Below are 22323 nucleotides of genomic sequence, written 5' to 3'. Positions count from 1 at the left end.
CCATCCAGCTTCAGAGGATATTTCGCCTTCGCCCGAGCCATGATTTCAGGTATTTGGCTGAAGCAAAGTAAGCAAAGTACAATCGGGCGTGGGTAACGTGCATTGGTTAGCGGGCGAGAAGGGACTATGCACTCTATCAATTTCTAAGGGTTTTTCGAACTGGTAGTCCAGAATTTTTGGAATAAAAGTCTCCAGATATTTAACCATATTGGCAGATTCTGTACCTTCAGGTATGCCCATAATTCTTAAATTATTTCGGCGAGAGCGCAAGTTCGTCTCCTCAAGTTCCCACTCCAATGTGGCTATTTTTTTGATTTGGGTTTGCATGTCTTTAATAGTCATCTGCTGTACAGATTGTTTGTCCTCAACCGCCTGTAATCTTTGTTGGAATTGTGTAACATCCTCCCTCATATCGGCGAGTTCCGATTTGATTTCCGTGACATCGATCCCCACATCCGCAAGCATGGATCTGAGGGCCTAAGTTCGGCCATGATGGCCTGAGGATTGTCGTCATCTTTAGGCTCTTCCGACAATTTTTTAGGAGACAGTGGTTCAGGCTTATGTCTTTTTCTTACTTTTGAAATGCCTCTATGGTAAGCACTTCAGTGAAAGGCGTGGTAAAATAGGGCGATTATATTGATTTTTATAAAGTGCGGCCGGAGCTCTAAAGCTATGCTGCCATCTCTTAGCTGACTCACTAGCGCCCTCCCTTTTGTTTTAATTATAATGTTTACATATAGTTTTTATTCTTTGTCGTCATTTATATATTTAAATATATGCTCTATATGAATATTATGTATGTTATTTATGTATTTATGCCCATGTACATACTTGTAGACTCCTGAGGCAGGCCGTTTGGGCCGAAACATGTGTATGTCGGGTCGTAGAGTCATTTTATGAATTTTGAATGAATAAAGGCATTTGGATTTATCAGATGAGTTGTCCTGGGATAAAGAAAGTTATTATGTCTCTGTATTGTTCAATGGTGCGACCTCATCTTGAGTACTGCATTCAGTTCTTGTCTCCTTATCTTGAAAAATAAATAGCGGCACTAGAAAAGGTTAAAAGAAGAGCGAACAAGATGATAAAGGAGATGGAACTCCTCTCATATGAGGAAAGACTAAAGAGGTTAGGGCTCTTTAGCTTGGAAAAGAGATGGCTGAGGGGAGATAGATTGAAGTCTACAAAATCCTGAGTGGTGTAGAACAGGTGCAAGTGAATAAATTTTTTACTGCATCAAGATTTACAAAGACTAGGGGACACTCAAAGTTATAGAATTTTTTTTCACTCAGAGAATAGTTAAGCTCTGGAATACATTGCTAAAAGATGTGGATTTGGTAAGAGCAGTTAATGTAGATGGTTTTAAAAAAAGTTTGGACAACTTCCTGGAGGAAAAGTCCATAGTCTGCTGTTGAGACAGATGGAGAAGCCACTGTTTGCCCTGGATCGGTGGCATGGAATGCTGCTACTATTTGGATTTTTGCCAGGTACTTGTGACTTTGATTGGCCTCCATGAATATGGGATACTGGGCTAGATGGACCATTGGTCAGACCCAGAAAGGCTATTCTTATGTTCTGCTTAATATAGGTTTATAATTCATAGGCATTCAACACTTCATTGTCACAGAAATGTAAAACCTGTAAGTACCATTATATATATACTGCACACTTACTCGAAATGACATTTCTATATTTTCTCCACCCCAGATTTCCATTTGTTCATCATAACTTCCAATGTATTCGAAATATTTTTTTGAAATGGAAAAAAGACCTCCAGCAAAAGTGGGTGATCTGAAATGCAAAAATCCTTAAACTGTTAAAGTCTTTACTCATTACAAAATTGAGACAAATTTTAAAAGTTATATCTCCATGTAAAACAGTGGATAAGCCTTGAAATGGGCTACTGGAAAATTGCTACCCTATATGTTATGTTATGTTACAGCATGCTTCTATACTGCTTAACCATAAGTTCAATGCGGTTTATAAAAGTTACATAATTAACAAGGAAAAGATAGAGAACAGCTAGTCAACCACAAAAGGAGTCTACTTGCATGTCACACACAGGCAACTAGTTGTAAAATTGTTCTCTAAGGCATTTAATGCATACCCATCTGCTGTATGGAGTGGAGCTCCTGGAAAGTATGCACATACCTCCTGATATTCAGCCAGTGGTGGGCAGTGTTTTGACTGCCCGCTACTAGCGTTCAACCCAGATATTCAATGCTGGCCTGCTTCTGGTGACTGGCATTGAATATCTGGGTTTTTCCAAGCAGCCCCTTTCCCTCTCCCCCTGGCCCCCTCTATTGTTCCCGTTCTTACCCTCCCTCCATCCCAGCTTCTTCTGGCCTGCTCCTCTTCAAAGCAGCCTGCGATCGTGGCCGGCTTTAGCGAACCTTGCAGGCCATTCTCCAACTCGGTAGCACGTTCCCTCTGACGCGATCCCGTGCGTCAGAGGGAACGTGCTACTGAGGTTGGAGAGCGGCCTGCGAGGTTCGTTAAAGCCGGCCATGATCGCAGGCTGCTTTGAAGAGGAGGATCAGCTGTGGCGGCGGCAGCGGTTGGTGAATGAGTGTGGGAGGGGGGAAGCTCCAATGTGTTCCCTGCCAAGGATGTGGGCAGGGAGAGAGCTTGCCAGGCTTCCTCCAGCGGTTGGTGAGTGAGGGTGGGAGGAGGGGAGTGGCCAGAATGTTCCCTGCTGCTGTGTTCTAAAATAAAATTCGGCCAGGGAATAGAAAACACAGCGGAAGGGAACACGAAACCCTAAGTGCGCAGGCACGCTTAGGGTTTTATTACATAGGATTTTTTATACAATGATCTCAAAGCAAAACACAATTAGCACTGAATATAATTCATAAACTTAATAAGCTAATAAGGATAAACACCTCTTATCAATACTGCAATTCTGCAATTACCCAGTCCCATTCCCTATCTCGCCCCCCCCCTCCCAGGAGACCTGGTTCCAAAACCATATGAGTAAGATAGTTCTTCATAAAGCTTCTTTTTCCAATTCAATATAAGTCTCCCATATGTCATTAAATTTTGCCCATCGATTAGTTAAAAGGGCCGAGAGTCTATATATTTCGCACACTATTCCTAAGCGTTCCCTCACATCTCTCAAAGTAGGTACATTTAACATATGCCATTGCTGAGCTAATGTCAATCTAGCAGCTATAAACGCCATGTCCAGAAGTTTAGATTGATAAAATGTTAAACCTTCTAAACTAAACTAAGCCTTAAGTTTATATACCGCATCATCTCCACGGAAGTGGAGCTCGACACGGTTTACAAAGCTTAAAAATATAGGAAAAGATTTACAAGAGCATATGAGAAGAGGGGATGTAAACAGGAGAAGAGAAGTTATACGTTAGAGAAAAGCCAGGTTTTCAGTTGTTTTTGGAATAGTTGGAGGGAGCCCAGGTTCCGCAGCGGGATAGTGAGATCGTTCCAAAGGCCCGTGATTTTGGAGAGGAGGGATCTTCCCAGTTTACCTGCGTGGAAGATGCCATGTAGAGAGGGGAAGGATAGTTTATGTCTGTGGGCTGATCTGGTGGTAGCAGGCATCAGGGCGAGGAAGGATAGAGGGATTAGGGGCGGGAGGATGCCGTGAATGATCTTGAAAGCCAGGCAGGAGCATTTGAAATGAATTCTGGAAAGTACTGGGAGCCAGTGAAGATTGGTAAGTAGTGGGGAGACGTGATCAAATTTGCGTTTAGCAAAAATCAGTTTGGCTGCAGTATTCTGGATAAGCTGGAGTCTTAGGCATAAATAAATGGCATTACAGTAATCGAGTTTGGATAGGATGATGGATTGTACAAGGACGGTAAAGTGTTTTTGGTGAAAATAGGATCTAACTTTCCTCAGCATGTGGAGGCTGAAAAAGCATGATTTTGCCAAGGAATACAGGTGATCGTTGAGGGAGAGGGAGGAATCGATAGTAATGCCGAGGACCTTGCTTGAGAACTCAAGGTGAAGAGCAGGGCCTGTGGGTAGAGTGAAGAGGGTGGGCAGGTGTACTAATTTTGGGCCGAGCCAGAGTAATTTTGTTTTTGATTCATTTAATTTCATCTGTACAGAGAGGGACCAGGCGTGAAGTCTCATTATGCATGAAGTAATGTTCTCTTGGAGGTTTGTAAGGTTCTGATCTGTTTTGAGGAGGATAAGGATATCATCTGCATATGTGTATATTGTTTCAAGGGGGGATAGTTTGAGAAGCTTCAGGGAGGTCATATACATGTTGAAGAGAATAGGGGATAGGGGAGAACCCTGTGGGACACCACAGGATGGTGTCCACGAAGCGGATTTGGAGCCGTTTGTGTTGACAATGTAGGAACGAGCGCGAAGGAAGTTTGAGAATCACTTTAGGACAAAGGAGTCTATTCCTATCTCAGAAAGTTGGTAGATTAGTATGTCGTGGTGCACGACGTCGAAAGCCGCGGAGAGATCGAACTGTAGAAGAACAGCGAATTTGTTTCGAGCGTGTAGTTGTTGCACCTTTGAAATTAAGGAAACTAGGAGGGACTCGGTGCTGAAATTGGGTCTGAATCCGTATTGGTAGTGTTGGAGGATGGAGAATCTCTCTAGGTAAGAGGAGAACTGAGTGGCGACTATGGTCTCTAGAAGTTTTGTTAAAAGAGGGATGTTAGCTATGGGGTGGTAGTTCGATGGTAAGGAGGGGTCGAGATCGGCTTTTTTCAGAAGAGGGGATAAGGCAATGTGTCCCATTTCTGTGGAGAACAGGCCCGACAGTAAAACTTTATTTATAAGGTTAGTAAGGGAAGAGATGGCCTGCGCAGGGATGTTTTCGTAGAGGTAGGATGGGAAAGGGTCTAGGATGCACTTGCAGGATTTAAATTTGAGGCAAAGTTTAGAGATCTGGGGCTCTGATACAGGTTCGAAAGTAGTCCATGATCTGTCAGCAGTGATAGGGTCGGAGTCTTTCGGAGGAAGAGAGTTGTAAGAGATAGCTGGGGGGAACGAACTCTTTATGGTAGAGATCTTCTCGTTGAAGAATTTGGCTAGGTCATTTGGAGATGGGAGGGGGGGAGGGAGAGGAGTCGTTTTTAGAAGTTAGGTTTCGCCAGATGTGGAACAGTGTACTGTTTTGGTTTTTTGACCTGGAGATTTTATCTCCATAGAAGTTCTTCCTAGCTTTTTTTAGTACGGAGTTGTAGAATTTGATGTTTTCTCTCCAGGATTGCCTATCTGAAGGGGATTTCGATTTTTTCCATCTTCGCTCTAGGGCCCGACATTTCTGTTTTAATTCCCTGTGGTACGGGAGATACCAGGGAGCCTTATGAGAGTAGGAGATGGATTTAGTGGCTAGAGGGGCAAGAGCACGGTACGTGGTTTTGGAAAGAGTCACCCAGTTGTGCCAGATTGAGTCTGGGTCCGTGTGATTGGGAAGAGGAGGGAGTTTGTTGAGAAACTGGGACCAGAATAGTTCACTAGTGATTTTTTTGCGGTAGGTGATGGAGTTTGTGGCTCGGGTAGGGGTACCGAGGACTGACATGAAGACAGGGAGGCAGAAAGAGCCTAGGAGGTGATCAGACCAGGGGACATGTTCCCAACGGGTCTCATCAGTGGAAGTTTTGTGCTCAGTCAGGTTGAGAAAGCTGATGATGTCAATGGAGTGCCCCTTTTCGTGAGTAGGGGTGAGCGGTGGAGCAGTGAAGCCTAAAGAAATGAGGAAGTCTTTGAAATCAGTTGTGTCCTTGTTGGTGTTGTTCTCTAGGTGAAGGTTTTTGTCGCCAATGATCAGTAGTCTTTGGAATTTTAGATAGGCTCTTGTTATGGTCTCAAGAACAAAATTAGAGGATTTATTCCAGGGGGTGGGTGGGCGGTAAAGTAGCAGGATGCCTAATGGGTGGGGATGAAGTTCGTCATTTATTGAAGCTAGCATGAATTCTAAGGAAGGATGGCTGCCCTTTTCGAGGAGCTCAACATTAAAGAATGATTTGTAGAGAAGGGCTAGACCTCCTCCTTTCCGGTTTATTCTAGGAGAGAAAAGACCATGGTGGCCTGGGGGACAGGCTATTCTTATTCCCAACAATGCTCTTTCACGGTTCCTCTTAAGTGGAATCTGAATTAATCTGCTTACATACTCAAAGACTTGCTTCCAGAACTTCTGGACCCTTTGACATTACCACCACTATGATAGAATGTACCTCTTTCACCACATCCTTTCCAACAAGTAGCATCACTCTGCTTAGTGTATTTACCGATTAAAACGGGGGTAGTGTACCAACGTACTAGGAGTTTAATAGCACTTTCCACCAAAGAGGCAGCCCTAGCTGTCTGAAAGAGATGTGATACAATTATCCCCCACTCATCTATGGACCATTCTTTTCCCAAATCTTTTTCCCATGCTTTCATGTATGATGTTTTGGTTACTTTTATCTTCATTTATAATTTTATATAAAGAAATGCACCCTTGTGTTATTGGTTCTCCTAGCCTATTTTCAAATTCAGATTTCTTTAAAACTTCATTATTCTTCATCTTATATGTTAATATATAGTTTTTAATCTGTAGGTAGGGGAAAAGATCTCTCATTTCTAATTGAAATTGATTCTGAATATCTATAAAGGCTTTAACCTCAACTTCTTCAACTAGTTGGCCAAAACATACTAACCCTTTTGCCTCTCATTTCTTAAGGATTTCCCCCTCCCTACCTGGTATAAAATCTTATGTATATAATATAGAGGAGGAAAAAAATGCCTTTTTCTCTACCTAAAAATTTTTTCCTAACACTTTTCCAGATTTTCAGAGAGCATTTACTGAAAGGATTATTTATATTTGTTGTCTATTTTTCCCAGCCATGGTAAATACTTCAATTTTCTTATACCTTTTTTCCCATCTAACATTGCTTGTTCTATTTTTACTCAAAGCTTAGAAGGAGATGAATGCCATTCAACTATTGTTCTCAACTGTGCTGCTTTATAATAAGTCTCCAAAGAAGGTAGACCTAGTCCTCCTTCCGCCTTAGACTTGAACATTGCCTTGGACTTGACCCTTGGCCGTTTTCCTCCCCATATGAATCTCAATATCATATTATTCCATTTTTGAAAAAAATTGTTTTGGTATTTCTATCGGTAATACTTGAAATAAGTAAAGAAACCTAGGGAGTATCATCATCTTTACCACTTCCATACGTCCTAACCAAGAAATGAACATCTTATTCCACCTATCTAAATCTTTCTGAATATCCTTTACCAATGGTATATAATTTTGTTGGAACAGGATTGTCCAATCTGCTCCCAAATTTATTCCCAGATAGCGAATGGAACCCTTTACCCATCTCAGGGGTACTAATCTTTGTAATTCCATAATCCTCTCTGTTGAGGCTGAGAGATTCATAACTTCCGTCTTATTTAAATTAGCTTTAAATCTTGATAATTAGCTTTAAATCTTGATAATTGGCCATATCTAATATAAAAGGCTAAGCCGCGCATGCGCACTCCCATCGCATGTTCCGTTTTCCGTGCGCTGTAGAGCACCTCAGATAGGAGTGCGCATGCGCGTAAAACACTCTCTCTCCTCCCCCGAGGCGGATGTCGGACGCAATGGCTGTCGGCTGTGCTGTTCTTCGGTCTGCCCTGCTCCTGCGAGGAGCCACCACCGCCGCGTCTTTCAACTTAAAAATATACTAAGGTAAGGAGCAGGGCAGACCAATCCAGGGGAGCTTTTAAAATCTCCAGGCACGAGCGGTGGCTTACCACACGCACCCCGACCTCCAAATCCCCTGCCATCTATTTTTCCCCCTCCTCCCTCTCGCCTACTCACAGCGTTTAACTGAAAAGCACTGCGCTGTGCTGCCACTGGCCTCACTATCTTCTCTCCACTGCGGCCCGCCCTCTCACAACTTCCTATTTCCACTAGGGTTGGCCGCAGTGTAGAGAAGACACCGAGGCCAGCAACAGCGCGGTGCAGCGCTTTTCTTTGAGGCAAGTAGAGTGTATGCACAGGGGGAGCAGGAAATGAATGCTGATGGATGGGGGAAGGGAACAGGGGGAACAGGCAAGGGGTGGGTGCACAGGGAAGGGGGGGAATGCTGCTGCTACACAGGGAAAGGGGGAATGTTGCTGCTCAGGGAAGGAGAGAATGTTGCTTCTGTACAGGGAAGTATGGGGGAATGCTGCTGTACTGGGAAGGGGGAATGCTGCTGCACAGGGAAGGGGGGATGCTGCTGCACAGGGAAGGGGGGATGCTGCTGCTGCACAGGGAAGTGGGGGAGGGGGGAAGGGAAAGGGGGCCAGGGAGCAATCTTGGTTTGCTTTGGGGGGAAGACAAAAGAGGGCCAGGCAGGCAGCGCATGAGAATGAAAGACAGCAGGCAGGGAGAGAGACAGAAAGAAATAAACACAGAGAGACAAAGGGGGCCAGGGAGAGAGACAGACAGAAAGACAGACAGTGGGAGGGAGAGAGACAAAGAAAGGAAGAAAGACAGATAGACATATTCTAGCACCCGTTAATGTAACGGGCTTAATGACTAGTTTATTCATAATCTCTTTAAGGGTAGTTAGAGTCTTCTCAGATGCCTCAACAATAGCTAATTTGTCATCTGCAAACAAGGACAGCTTTTGCTCTTCACCCGCCACCATCTGGCCTTTTACCTGTTTGCAATGTTCCCTCTAAGCTGAGCGCATGAGCGATCGCTCACTATTTTCATTGGCGTCACCCATAATTTTTCTCGTGTCGCTCACTAAAATACTGCAGTGGGAAACTGAGGACTGCATAGTAAGATCCCCGACGCACTTCCAACGCAGGTGGGGATCGTGAGAGGAACCGCTACCACGTCTTCAGTGGCGTACCAAGGGGGGGGGGGTCCGCCCCGGGTGCAGCCTTAGGGGGGGGTGCACAGCCGGCCAGGTCCGGATATGGCCGGCTGTGCACCCCCCTAAGGCTGCCATTGGAGAGGAAGTTCGGGCCAGCCAAACGTTGCCTGGCTGGGCGGAACTTCCTCTCCGACGGCAGAATTGACGTCGGGGGAATGCTGGTCGGCCCGACGGTGGGAAGAAGAGAGAGCTTGGGGCAGCCGCAGCGGTGGCTTTGGGGCCTGTTTCCCAGGGCCGCCATCAGAAATTTCTGGGCCCCTTACTGAGCAATCCTATTGGGCCCCCCACATACCCCTTCCCCCCCAACCCCCCCTTCTTCCATGGGCCGAATACACATATACTTTTCTCTGTCGCCGCACTCTTTGACCAAAAGATTTGTAAGCCTGCAACCACATCAAGGTAGACTCTTTCAGCAGGGCCCTAACCTAATCTAAACTAAACTAATCTATACCTATCTATTCTAAACTAACATATGTCTAATACTGAACTAATAACAAACATCTGCATAATAAATAACTAATAAATAATAGTGCTAGTAGCTATAATTCACTTTTGAATGTAAAATCTCAGTTAAGGATTTCTTTTGACCTTTGTAGGCCAGAAGTGGATCACAATTGCACAATATTTTTTGTAAAAGTATTAAATGTGTTTTTATAAATACTGTAAGCTTAATAAATATATCAGAAAAAACGACATCTGAGCGCATATCTAAACATACACATCTGAGCGCATATCTAAACATACACATCTGAGCGCATTTCTGAACATATACATCTGAGCGCATATCTAAACATACACATCTGAGCGCATTTCTGAACATACACATCTGAGCGCATATCTAAACATACACATCTGAGCGCATTTCTGAACATACACATCTGAGCGCATATCTAAACATACACATCTGAGCGCATATCTGAACATACACATCTGAGCGCATATCTGAACATACACATCTGAGCGCATATCTGAACATACACATCTGTATGATCTCATCCTCCTCAGCTTGCCTATAGCTGCATCATGCATGTTAAAAATGTATGATATGTTGATATGTGCACCTTCCTTCCTTCCCATCCATCCTCCTCAGCCTGTCCTTACACATCCACAGCTGCATGTTAATGATGATGTATATGTTATGATGATAAATAAGTGCATATGAGCACATCATTAACATGCAGCTATGGATGAATATATAATGATGTTATGAGTGTGCACCTCTTCCTTCCCATCCTCCTCAGCATGTCACATACAGCATGTTACATTACACAGACTTTGTGTAATGTAACATGCTGTATGTGACATGCTAAGGAGGATGGGAAGGAAAAGGTGTACACTCATAACATCATTATATATTCATGAATCAATCTGATAATCATCACCACCAGGCTGTGTGTGTTATGGGATGGAGGAAGAAAGGTGCATGTTTAAATTGCGCGGGGACAGAAATCCCACCCGTCCCCGCGAGGAATCCTCTCCCCCCCCCCCCGCCCGTCCCTATAAACTACAGAAATAGTTATTTCATTTAATTATGCTACTGAATTAAAGGCTCTGATAGAAACCCATTTAAAAATAAGCAAAAAGACTTTATTAATTTGGAAATATTAATTGGGAAGAATACATACTTTGCAATCGGGTTTCTACCAGAGCCTCTAATGTTTATAAATTTTTATCAACACAACTAATGTACTACTTTATCCTGAAGCAAAACAAAAAACAAAAAACATTTTTTCCTACCTTTGTTGCCTGGTTTCTGCTTTCCTCATGTTCTCATTTAATTCCTTCCATCCACTGTCTCTATTCTTTCTGCGTCTTCCATTTGCTCTGTTACTGTGCCTCTCCCTTTCTCCCCCCTCCCAAATTGGTCTGGCACCCATCTTCTTCCCTCCGCTCCCCCCATAGTCTAGCATCTCTGTCTTCTTCCCTGCCAGTGTCTTCTCCCCACTCTCTCTTCCCCATTTTCTTTCAGCGTCCTTCTCCCCCCCCATCTTCCCCATGTCCTGTCAGCATCCTTCTCCCCCTCTGTCTTCCCCATGTCCTTTCAGCGTCCTTCTCCCCCCTCTGTCTTCCCCATGTGCTTTCAGCGTCCTTCTCCACCCCTTTGTCTTCCCCATATCCTTTCAGGGTCCTTCTCCCCCCTCTGTCTTCCCCATGTGCTTTCAGCATCCTTCTCCCCCCCTCCCGTCTTCCCCATGTCCTTTCAGCGTCCTTCTCCACCCCTTTGTCTTCCCCAATGCTTTCAGCGGCTTTCTCCCCGCTCAGTTTTACCCATTTTCCTTAAGCGTCTTTCTTCTCCACTCCACCTTTCCTCCCTTTCTCCCTCCCTGCCCCTTCCTTTGTGGCGCTTCCCCACCCGACCGACAACAGAACAGGCCCGGTCGGACAAACCTCCCTGCCCTGTAGCCGCGAATCTAAATTACCTTCTTACAGCAGCTGGAGTATTGAAGCTGCTGTAAGAAGGTAATTTAGATTCGCTGCTACAGGGCAGGGAGGTTTGTCGGCCGGGCCTGTTGTCGGTCAGTCGGGGAAGCGCCACAAGGCTAAGGGGACCTGACCAGCTGTGCACACTCCCCCCCATGGCTGCACCCGGGGCGGGGCGGACCGCCCCCCCCCCCTTCGATACACGACTGCCTTTTCCCTACCTACCCTGCCGCAAGCAGCCGACTGGAAGTCTTCCAGATATCAGCGCTGACGTCGGAGGAAGGGAGGGCTTTGCTTAAGCCCTCCCTCCAACGTCAGCGCTGACATCGGGAAGACTTCAGTTCGGCTGTGTGCTGTGGCAGGGCAAGTAAGGAGAAGGAGAGGAGACTATGCTTGCGACCCTGGGGGAGCCCGGGCCCCTGAATGTAGGACTGGTAGTACTGCCCTGATGGCGGCCCTGCTATTTCCCCCAATGGTGGCAGCAGTGGGGAGGGGAGGGAGAAAGAAAGAAAGAAATCGGCAGGCAGGGAGACAGAACAGAAGGGAAACAGAAAAAAAGAAAGGGGGCATCAAAGAGAGAAAAAAGAAAGAAAGGGCAGGGAGAGAGGAAGAAAAAGTTAGAGGAGGGAATGAGGTCTGGAGGAGAGGAAGCATACAGGCTGAAAGAAGGGAAGAAAGATTGGATGCACAGTCAGAAGATGAAAGTGCAACCAGAGACTCATGAAATCACCAGACAAGGTAGGAAAAATGATTTTATTTTAAATTTAGTGATCAAAATGTGTGTAAATTTATATATGCTGTCTATATTTTGCACTATGGCCCCCTTTTACTAAACCGCAATAGTGTTTTTTAGCGCATGAAGCCTATGAGCGTTGAGAGCAGCGCTGGGCATTTAGCGCAGTTCCCTGCGCTAAAAACTGCTATTGTGGTTTAATAAAAAGGAAGGGGGGGTATATATTTGTCTATTTTTGCATGGTTGTTACTGAGGTGACAGAGTCATCTGCCTTGACCTCTTTGAAAAAAACCTAGAATAGGAATGATAATTAACATTTTCTCAGCATATAGTGTGCTTTGTGTTTTTTAATTTTATTGTTGGTAGATCATTTTGACTTGGTCATTTTAAAGTAGCTCGCAAGCCCAAAAAGTTTGGGCACCCCTGAGCTAGAGCGTTGAAGCTGTGTATTTCTATTTTATTCCCCCTTTTACAAAACTGTGGAGCGTTTTTTAGCGCCAGCCATGGTGGTAGCAGCTCTGATGCTCAGAATTCTATGAGCGTCAGAGCTGTTACCACCATGGCTAAAATCCACACTACAGTTTTGTAAAAGGGGGAGGGATTAGTTTGTGATGACATATTCCATACTAGGCGAAGGTGTTTTCTGTGTTCTGTGACATGGTTTTCTGTTAGGATTGATCTGTGCTGGTCTGGCTTGTTTAGTTTTACAATGGGTGTATTGATGTACTGCTCACTGCAATATGTAAGTAAGATGCTGCCTTTTCCTAGGTACTCATGTGTGACGTGTGGCTTGTTACTAAAAATCATGTTTTTCGTACAGATGGGGGGGGTGCCAAAAAATGATGGGCCCCGGGTGTTACATATGCTAGGTACGCCACTGTATGTAAAGTTACCAGAAAGCTGGCGAAGCAAAAACTTTAAGTAAATTGTTATTCTTCTAAGTTTTGAGAATTTAACCCTCCCACAATCTCATGGGCACTCGTCCTCCGCACCTGCTCGTAAATTTGTGGAGTATGTAACTTGTCGCTCATGCATATTTTTTTTTTGCACATACCTCATCAATCCTTAGAGGGAACATTTGTTGAGACTGTCTGATTTTCTGTGCTAAAGGCTCAATGATTAATGCAAAAATCAGGGGGGGGACAACGGACAACCCTGCCTCGTCCCTCTTTGGAGTTCAAATGTAGTGGAGTAGATTCCATTTATTTTAACACACGTTATTGGGCTATTATATAATGTAAATATCCAATCCCTTAACCTTTTCCCAAAGCCCATATGCCCCAAGACTGCATCCATAAACCTCCTTTCGACTCAATCAGATGCTTTTTCAGCATCGACCGAGACTACCACCCATCCTTTTTTTTTTCTCTTTTAGCCCTCCAGACCAAATCTAGTACCTTTCTAATCCCGTCAGATACCTAATCTGGGTGGATAAGTGACGGCATGTATAGAGACAATCTATTAGCAATGACTCTACCATGATTTTTGTGTCTATTTCCAACAAGGAAATGGGTCTATAGCTAGCATAATATGTATTATCTTTTCCTATTTCAGGTAATATTGTAATTCCCACCAATCTCATATAATATGGCAATTGTTCTCTGTCTTTTAGATTGTTAAATAATTTTGCTAGGAGAGAAGTTACATAAGATAAACTTTTTATAGAACATTCCTGTGAATCCATCCATTCCTGGGTACTTGCCCGATTTAATTCAATGTATTACTTCTCGAATCTCGTCCTCAAGTTATATCTTCTTTCAATCTTTGAACCTCTGAATCTTGAAGCTTATTTAATTCTAACTGAGACAAGTATTGTGTCAGGGATGTTCCCTGTCCCTGGTACTCTGATGTATACAATTTCTTATAAAATTCCACAAACCTATCATAGATCTCTTTCTCCTTTGATAGAAGATCACCATGTTCGGATCGTATGCCCATAATATTACCTTGTTGATGTTGTACTTTAATGCATTGGGCTAATAGTTTCCCTGCAGATTCATAATGTTTTAAGACTAAGGCAGTCTATATTGAATTGAATGGCTTCATCTTCCATTTTTCCAAAGTCATGCGAGTCTCTTATTTGGGTCCTAACCTGTTTCCCCACCAATTCCTTTATGTTGTGTTACTAAATCCATCATTTTTTCTCTTAGTCTTTTTTCCTCCTTTTCCCGGAACTTTTTCTTATAAGAAGCTATAGAAATCAACTCTCCCCTTAAGACAGTTTTTAGAGATTCCCAAATCGTAATAGGTGAGTAATGAGCAGTACTATTATTATCCAAAAAATTTCTAATGGATTGTTCTATTTTCTGGACTACCTTAGGATCTTTTAATTTCCATATCGTGTCCTCATTTTGGTATGTCCCCATGTTAAATCAACCCATATTGAGGCATGTTCTGCCCAATTGGTTTCCTCTATTTTTGCATCTATTAACTTGCCTCCTAAGGATTTGTCCACCCAAATCATATCAATTCGGGAGTACTTTCTATGTGGGGAAGAATAATAAGTATAATCTCTTCCTAGCATATGTATATTCCGCCATCCATCCAATAAATTTAATACTTCCAAAAATCTTTAGTTGTTTTCTATCTTTTTTCATTCTATCACTTTTAGTACTCGTAGTATCCCAGCAAGGGTTCAAAACCAAATTAAAATCCCCTCCTACTAATAATAATCCTTCTTGGTTTTTTAAGATTATACTCATAAGATCTTCAAAAAATTTCCCTTGATTAAGATTAGGCACATAAAGGTTCACCAATGTCGCCTTTACCCCATTTAATTCACCCACCCAAATAATCCATCTGCCTTCATCATCCCTCCATTCCTCCTTTGTCAGTACTTTCAGGTTTTTTTCAAATAATATTCCTACCCCTGTTTTCTTTTTTTCCTTTTTATTAGAAGCCCAAACTCTCACTGGGTAGTCTTTGAAATAGATCATCTTTTCTCCTGATTTTTATAAATGCGTTTCTTGAAGATAGCGTATATCAAATTTCAACCTTCGTCTCATTTAAAAGCAACTGCCGTTTTCGAGGTACAGTGGTGCCTCGCATAACGGACGCCTCGCACAGCGAACGCTGCGCATAACGAACTTTTTGTCTTGCTCCCTATAACGAACTTCGTTTCACACAACGAAGTCGCCCGAGGGGCCCGGGGGGGGGGGGCGGAACTACTCTCGCCGCTTCCTAATGTGAGCCGGGAACAGCAGCACCCTCCTGTCTGAATGCAGTGTTCCATCATCTCCCTCCACCTTACCTTAGATGCCGAGTTTTCCGGCTTTCTTTTTCGGCCAGCCACACACTTTCAAAGAGCAGCACATGCGCGCATGCTCTGTTGTTCAATCTTCTCCTCTGACGCAACCGGAAACCGGAAGTTGCAGGAGAGAGAACATTGATCAACTCCAGCAGCTGCGCGTGCACAGCTTTTTGAAAGCGTGCGGCTGGGTGAAAAAGAAAGCTGGCAAACTCTGCATATAAGGTGAGGTGGAGGGAGGGAAATGTAGGGCTGCAGAACGAATTATTTTGTTTTACATGTATTCTTATGGGAAAACAGGGCTGCAGAACGAATTATTTTGTTTTACATGTATTCTTATGGGAAAACGCGTTTCACACAACGAACTTTTCGCATAACAAACTTGCTCCTGGAACGAATTAAGTTCGTTGTGTGAGGCACCACTGTATATTAAGTCCATTCACATTTAAACTTCCTAATCTTATCTTGCTTTCATATTTTTTTTTCAAATTCTGTTTCAGTCTTTTTCTATCTTTCCTAAGATTACAGATCTTATAATTTTTTCCCCAGGTCACCTTGTCTCCCCCCATATCCCTCTTACCCCCACTCCATCCAGTCAGTCCAAAAAAGAAAACTGTCTTACCCTCCACCCCTTCCCTCTTCTCCCCCCTTCCCCTATCCCCTCCATATCTCTCTCGTCTTTTGTTCCTGGTTCTAGATCCAGACATCAGTCGATAAGACCAAATGCCAGATCCATTTCCAGACATCAGAGTTGAAGAAAGTTAACCTTGACCCAGCTCTCCATAGCTTTTCTTAAAATCTACCCCCTTTAATTCTCTTATCTTTATTTTATCAAACAATTATTTTAAAATATTAATATCAGCAATTATTCTCATTGTCTCTGTTATCTCTTTTTTTGTTCAACTCTGTGCCATTTCTGACTTGGCGGTTCCATAGGTGGGGGTTGCGATAGTTTCTTTTGGTGTTTTTCTCCTTCAGTAGTCCAAAGTTTGGCCTGTATAAGTAATTGTTGAGCTTCTGAAGCTGATGCAACTTTATGTAGCTTGCCTTCTAGCATAAAAGAAATCCCAAATGGATAATGCCATTTATAGCGGATATTATTCTGTTGTAAACATCTGGTTACTTCGCGGCAATCTCGTCTTCGTTTCAAAGTCGCTGAAGAAATGTCTGCAAAAAGTTCCACTTTTGCATTATTCCACATTAAATGGCCAGTTTTCTGAGCTGCTTGTAGAACTCTCTTTCTGGGGATATCTTAAGAAGCAAACTATAATATCCCTTGGCCTCTTCAATTTACGTGGGCCCAGAGCTCGATGTATCCATTTGAATTCTGTAACTGGAGGAGCCAACCGCGAGGCGAGCACTGCTGGGCTGAAAGGAGAGTCGGAGGCAGCTGACCAGCAGCAGGGAGAGTCGCGAGCAGGAGGAGAAAGCAGAAGGGAGATCAGAGAGAGAGAAGGCAGGAAACAGTGAGGGGCAGAGCCCTCCAAACAGGCAGACCTCACCAATCACTCTATCTACAAACCATTTTAACAGGCAGACACGCTATCCTCTAACATTTAGTCAGACTGACCTCTCTAGCGCACTAATCAACAGGTAACCTTAACCGACAATTAATTAACTATTAACTACTCTATTCCTCAGACCAAGAACTAACTAACTACCTCTGACCAACACTAACAGCCCCCCCCCATCCTAACAAATATCCTATTAAAAAAAAAACCAAAACCACCCACTTTTGTAAATGGCAGGTAGAACTAGAAGCAGCAAGACTTCAATCAAACCAGGCAATTCAGTCTCAGAAAGTACCCAGGGGATGGCTATGGTCCTAGTACAGATGGAAGGGGAACCAGGACGGAGGGCAGAGGTCTCTGCACAGACCGAGGCCATCCCCTCAAAGACATCTACAGTCTCCACGCAGACAGAAGTAATGGACCAGCCGGACGAAAGCCTGTTGCTAGAGCTGAGGAACCTGAGAGAGGAAGTTCAGCGCTTAAGGAGCATCCGTGACGACGAAACCTTCATCGATGGAGTCATCCAGGAGATGTCTCAGATCGCTGAACGGAATGCTGACATGACCACCCTGGGGACACCCAAAACATCCAAACCTGCAAACTTGAGACAAACCGCCGGAATGCAGGAAGTGGCAGGTGACGCTGACACCTGGCAGCTGGTGACTTCCTCCTCAGGAAAACGCAGAGGACCTAACTCTGTCTCTTTTTCTCACATACAGGTCAGCTCTACATCGATACCACAAATTGCCCTGAGGAACAGATATCAGCTGCTACAGGAAGGTCCTGAGAACGAGGTACAAGAAGATGCTCAGCAGACGGTTCCAGCTCCGGAATCAACAGTACGGCCCACTCCTAAGAAGCGCAGAGTGGTGATCATCGGGGATTCGCTGCTGAAGGGTACCGAGGGACCAATTTGCAGACCAGATCTACAATCAAGAGAGGTCTGCTGTATGCCAGGGGCCAGGATCCGGGATGTAACCGCTTGCCTTGACAGACTCATCAAACCCCAAGACCACTTCCCCATGATTCTAATCCACGTCGGAACCAATGACACCGCCAGAAGCGCCCCGGACAGCATACCTGAAGACTTCAGGGCCCTGGGTGAGAAGCTGAGGAGGATGGATGCGCAGGTGGTCTTCTCCTCGATCCTCCCAGTGAGGGGCAAGGGCAGAGCCAGAGAGGATCGAATACAGAGGGCGAACGACTGGCTGCGAGGATGGTGCAAAGAGATGAACTTTGGGTTCCTGCACCATGGAGAAGCTTTGCAAGGGCTACAGGGACACGATGGGCTACACTTGACCAGAAGAGGGAAGAATGTTCTTGGACACCGTCTAGCCCGCCTACTTCACAGGGCTTTAAACTAGGTAAGTCGGGGGAGGGTAAAGGCACAAACTACATACCTGGCGAACTAAATTGCCAATACTTTTTAGAGTTTGAGGTAAGTAGTCATCAAAATTCTGGGTCAGGAGCGAGTACACACACTTTCGAGCTGGGGGTAGGTTCACATCAGCATCATGGGTCACATTGTAATTCTGGGTCTAGAGGGAGTACACATTGTAGTTCTGGGTCTACAGAGAGCACAAATAATGCTAAAGGTATTCAAGTAGCTCAAATGGGAATATCCCGACTGAGATGTAACAAAAATACAACATGTAGGGCTATGTACGTCAACGCACACAGTTTGGGAAACAAGATCCTGGAATTGGAAACAGAAATAAGGAATGCCGACCTGGATGTGGTGGCGATATCCGAGACCTGGCTCACAGACTCCCACGGGTGGGACATGGTCATACCGGGTTACAATTTGCTTCGCCAGGACAGGGAGGGCAGAATGGGAGGAGTAGCAGCATTATATACTAAAGATGACATTAAGGTCACAAGAATCATAGATGTCCAATACACTGGGGAATCCCTTTGGGTTAATATGGCCAGAGGGAAGGACAAATGCCTGTATCTTGGCGTAATCTACAGACCCCCAAGACAAAAGGATGACCTGGATTTAGAAATTATCAGAGATATAGAAAATATCACCTTGCGTGGGGACACAGTATTGTTAGGTGACTTCAACATGCCTGATGTGGATTGGGATACACTTACCTCTGCTTCCTGCAGCAGCAGGAGGCTATTAAACTCTATGAAGGGAGCTGGTCTCATGCAACTGGTGTTGGACCCAACAAGGGATCAGGCAATTCCGGACCTTTTACTTACCAATGGAGAAAGTGTCACAGAGGTCTCGGTGGGCAACACTTTGGCCTCCAGTGACCACAACATGGTATGGTTCAATCTTAAGAAAGGTTTCACTAAAACTACCACACTGACCAAGGTCCTCAATTTCAGGGACACAAACTTCCAAGACATGGGTTCCTTTGTCCACCAGGCGCTACATAGCCAAGCAGAAACCGATAGCGTGGAAGAAATGTGGTCAACTTTGAAAGCCACCATACAAGAAGCGACAAACCGCTATGTTAAATTAATCAGTAAACGGCGAAGGAACAATAAGCCGCAGTGGTTCACTGCGGAGATCTCAGACCTCATCAAGGAGAAGAAAAAAGCATTAATTTCTTACAAACAATCAGGGGAAACAGGACTCTAGAGCAGACTTACCTGACCAAGTCAAAGGCCGTCAAAACAGCTGTCAGGGATGCTAAATTCCACATGGAGGAATCTCTAGCTAAGAACATCAAGAAGGGAGATAAATCCTTCTTCAGATATATCAGTGACAGAAGTAAAAACTCAGGCGGGATTGTATGTCTTAAGAAACCAGACGGAGACTATGTGGAAAAGGATTCAGTAAAAGCCCAGCTGCTAAATGAATACTTCTGCTCAGTATTCACCAGAGAAGCACCAGGGCTTGGCCCTCAGCTACAGACAAGGGTTGACTCAATTGACCCGTTTAGTAACTTCCAGTTTACGCCCAGCAATGTCTACGGTGAGCTGTCAAAACTCAAGGTTAACAAGGCAATGGGGCCTGACAACCTACACCCCAGGGTGCTTAGGGAGTTGAGTGAGGTCTTGGCGGAGCCACTGTCGCACTCTTCAACCTCTCCCTCAGTACAGGCAGCGTCCCGTTGGACTGGAAGACGGCTAACGTTATTCCACTCCACAAGAAAGGCTCCAAGATGGAGATGGAAAACTACAGACCGGTGAGTCTCACATCAATAGTGAGCAACCTAATGGAAACTCTAATCAAACACCAATTGGATACGATCCTAGATGAGAAGAATCTACGGGATCCCCGTCAACACGGATTTACTAAGGGGAGATCATGCCAATCCAACCTAATCAGCTTCTTTGACTGGGTGACGGGGAAGCTGGATGTTGGGGAGTCCCTGGACATTGTGTACCTGGACTTCAGCAAAGCATTCGATAGCGTACCACACCGCAGGTTACTAAGCAAGATGAGTTCTATGGGATTGGGCGATACATTGACGAAATGGGTTGGGAACTGGCTTGGAGGTAGGCTTCAGAGGGTGGTGGTGAACGGCACTCCTTCAGAAATGACGGAGGTGATAAGTGGGGTGCCACAGGGCTCGGTCCTGGAACCGATCCTATTCAACATCTTTATAAGTGACTTAGCAGAAGGGCTGCGAGGTAAAATGACATTATTTTCCGATGACGCCAAACTGGGCAATGTTGTGGGCATAAACACAACGGACGAAGATTCAATGCCTGACAACATGATGCACGACCTGCTCCTCCTGGAGCGCTGGTCTAGGAACTGGCAACTCAGCTTCAATGCCAAAAAATGCAAAGTTATGCACCTGGGCGGCCATAACCCATGTAAGACTTACACTCTTAATGGCGAGATCCTAACAAGAACGGTAGCAGAACGAGACTTAGGGGTGATCGTCAGTGAGGACATGAAAGCTGCCAATCAAGTGGAGCAAGCTTCATCCAAGGCAAGACAAATCATAGGTTTACGGAGGGGTTTCGTCAGCCGTAAGCCGAAAGTCATTATGCCATTGTATAGATCAATGGTGAGGCCCCACCTGGAATACTGTGTGCAATTCTGGAGGCCGCATTATCGCAAGGATGTGCTGAGACTGGAATCGGTCCAGAGAATGACCACCCGGATGGTCTCGGGACTCAAGGATCTCCCGTACGAAGAACGGCTGGATAAATTACAGCTATACTCGCTCGAGGAGCGCAGAGAGAGGGGTGACATGATCGAGACATTCAAGTATCTCACGGGCCGCATCGAGATGGAAGAAGATATCTTCTTCTTCAAGGGTCCAGCGGCAACAAGGGGGCATCCGTGGAAAATTAGGGGTGGAAAACTGCATAGGGACACCAGGAAATTCTTTTTTACTGAAAGGGTGGTTGATCGCTGGAATAGTCTTCCACTTCAGGTTATTGAGGCCAGCAGCGTGCCTGATTTTAAGGCCAAATGGGACAGACACGTGGGATCTATTCACAAAGAAAGGTAGGGAAGGGTCTTTGGGGTGGGCAGACTGGATGGGCCCTGGCCCTTATCTGCCATCTATTTCTATGTTTCTATGAAGTTCTACACCTGGGTTTTCTGCTTGTAGGAACTTATTAGCATATAGACTGTGTAAAGGTTGTTGGGTCTTTAAGGTCTTGCGTTTCAGGGATTCCTCGGAATCTCAGGTTATTTCGCCTTGACCTATTTTCTCCATCTTTGACTTTGAGGAGTAACTCTTCTACTGATAGGTCTATTTGTTTACAATGTTGTTGAATTTCTGTTATCTCCTGTTCATGCGAAATAACCTGCTCTTCAAATTCATGGAGGCTTTGAATCATATTGTCCATTTTTTTTATGAAGGCCAGAAGTGAAGACTGCTAAAGAAAGCTTCATATCAGCCATCCATTGTTGTAAATCCCCTTTGCTGGCCATTGCTGAGTCTGCTGAAGGAGATTCTAATGGCTCTAAAGTCTCTTTTCCCAATGTAATTGTCTCCTCTTCTTCATGTGTTGAATTTTGTTCTAGAGATGGCACTTCATTTGCTTCTTTCAATCGACAGGCAAACATTTTAAGATCAAGTTCAAGTTTCTATCTTTTTTCATTCTATCACTTTTAGTACTCGTAGTATCCCAGCAAGTTTATTATTTTTTTTTTATTAGCCATAATCCCACTGTTAGCATGCCCTTTATATTTAGATGTAAAGTCTCAAAGCACTTATAGGGCCTCAACACTACCAGGAAGCCTTCAAGAACTATTGAGTCCCAAACCCCACCTTTTTACTTAACCCTTTTCCAGTCTCAAACAATGATTCCTTTCCACTATCTTCTCTCCCACCACACAGCCCTGCTCTCAGTTTAGAAAAGGCAATTCCAAGTCAACTTATCTGCACTGGGAGTCGCCTGCTGCTACACTGCAGAGCTACCGCCGACTCTTTTGACTTTCTGCAGGCTCAATTCAGGCACATCTCCTCCGGGGCTTCACTTCTCTACAGAAGGCTCCGAGAGTCCTATACTCGTCTCGCTCCCACGTACCTCCGAAAAAGAACCCCCACGGCTCAGTCAGGAAGCAGGAGGGACGTCCAGCAGGGAGTACTGTCTCCTCTGATTAGCCCGTAGCCTCGTACATAATCCGCTTTCCTCCGGCAAGCAGCACCTCAA

At 44.6% G+C, this 22323-nt stretch overlaps 1 protein-coding gene across 7 annotated transcripts in view; it reads right to left on the bottom strand.

The window, feature by feature from the left end:
- The window catches only part of GALNT3 (polypeptide N-acetylgalactosaminyltransferase 3), a 169646-nt gene that overhangs the window by 69564 nt on the left and 77759 nt on the right, over positions 1-22323 (bottom strand). For all 7 annotated transcript variants that reach the window (XR_004539467.1, XM_033944662.1, XM_033944657.1 and 4 more), the window contains one exon: positions 1674-1791. Coding sequence is in view for 6 of the 7 variants with exons in the window: in XM_033944662.1 (XP_033800553.1) it covers positions 1674-1791 (118 nt within the window). In the remaining variant the exon portion in view is untranslated. The remainder of the gene's footprint in view (positions 1-1673; positions 1792-22323) is intronic.

The sequence above is a fragment of the Geotrypetes seraphini genome, chromosome 5 (assembly GCF_902459505.1).
Source record: "Geotrypetes seraphini chromosome 5, aGeoSer1.1, whole genome shotgun sequence".
In the NCBI taxonomy this organism is placed as follows: domain Eukaryota; kingdom Metazoa; phylum Chordata; class Amphibia; order Gymnophiona; family Dermophiidae; genus Geotrypetes; species Geotrypetes seraphini.
The sequence above is the reverse complement of the archived record's forward strand: the minus strand, read 5'-3'. Positions and strand labels throughout refer to the sequence as shown.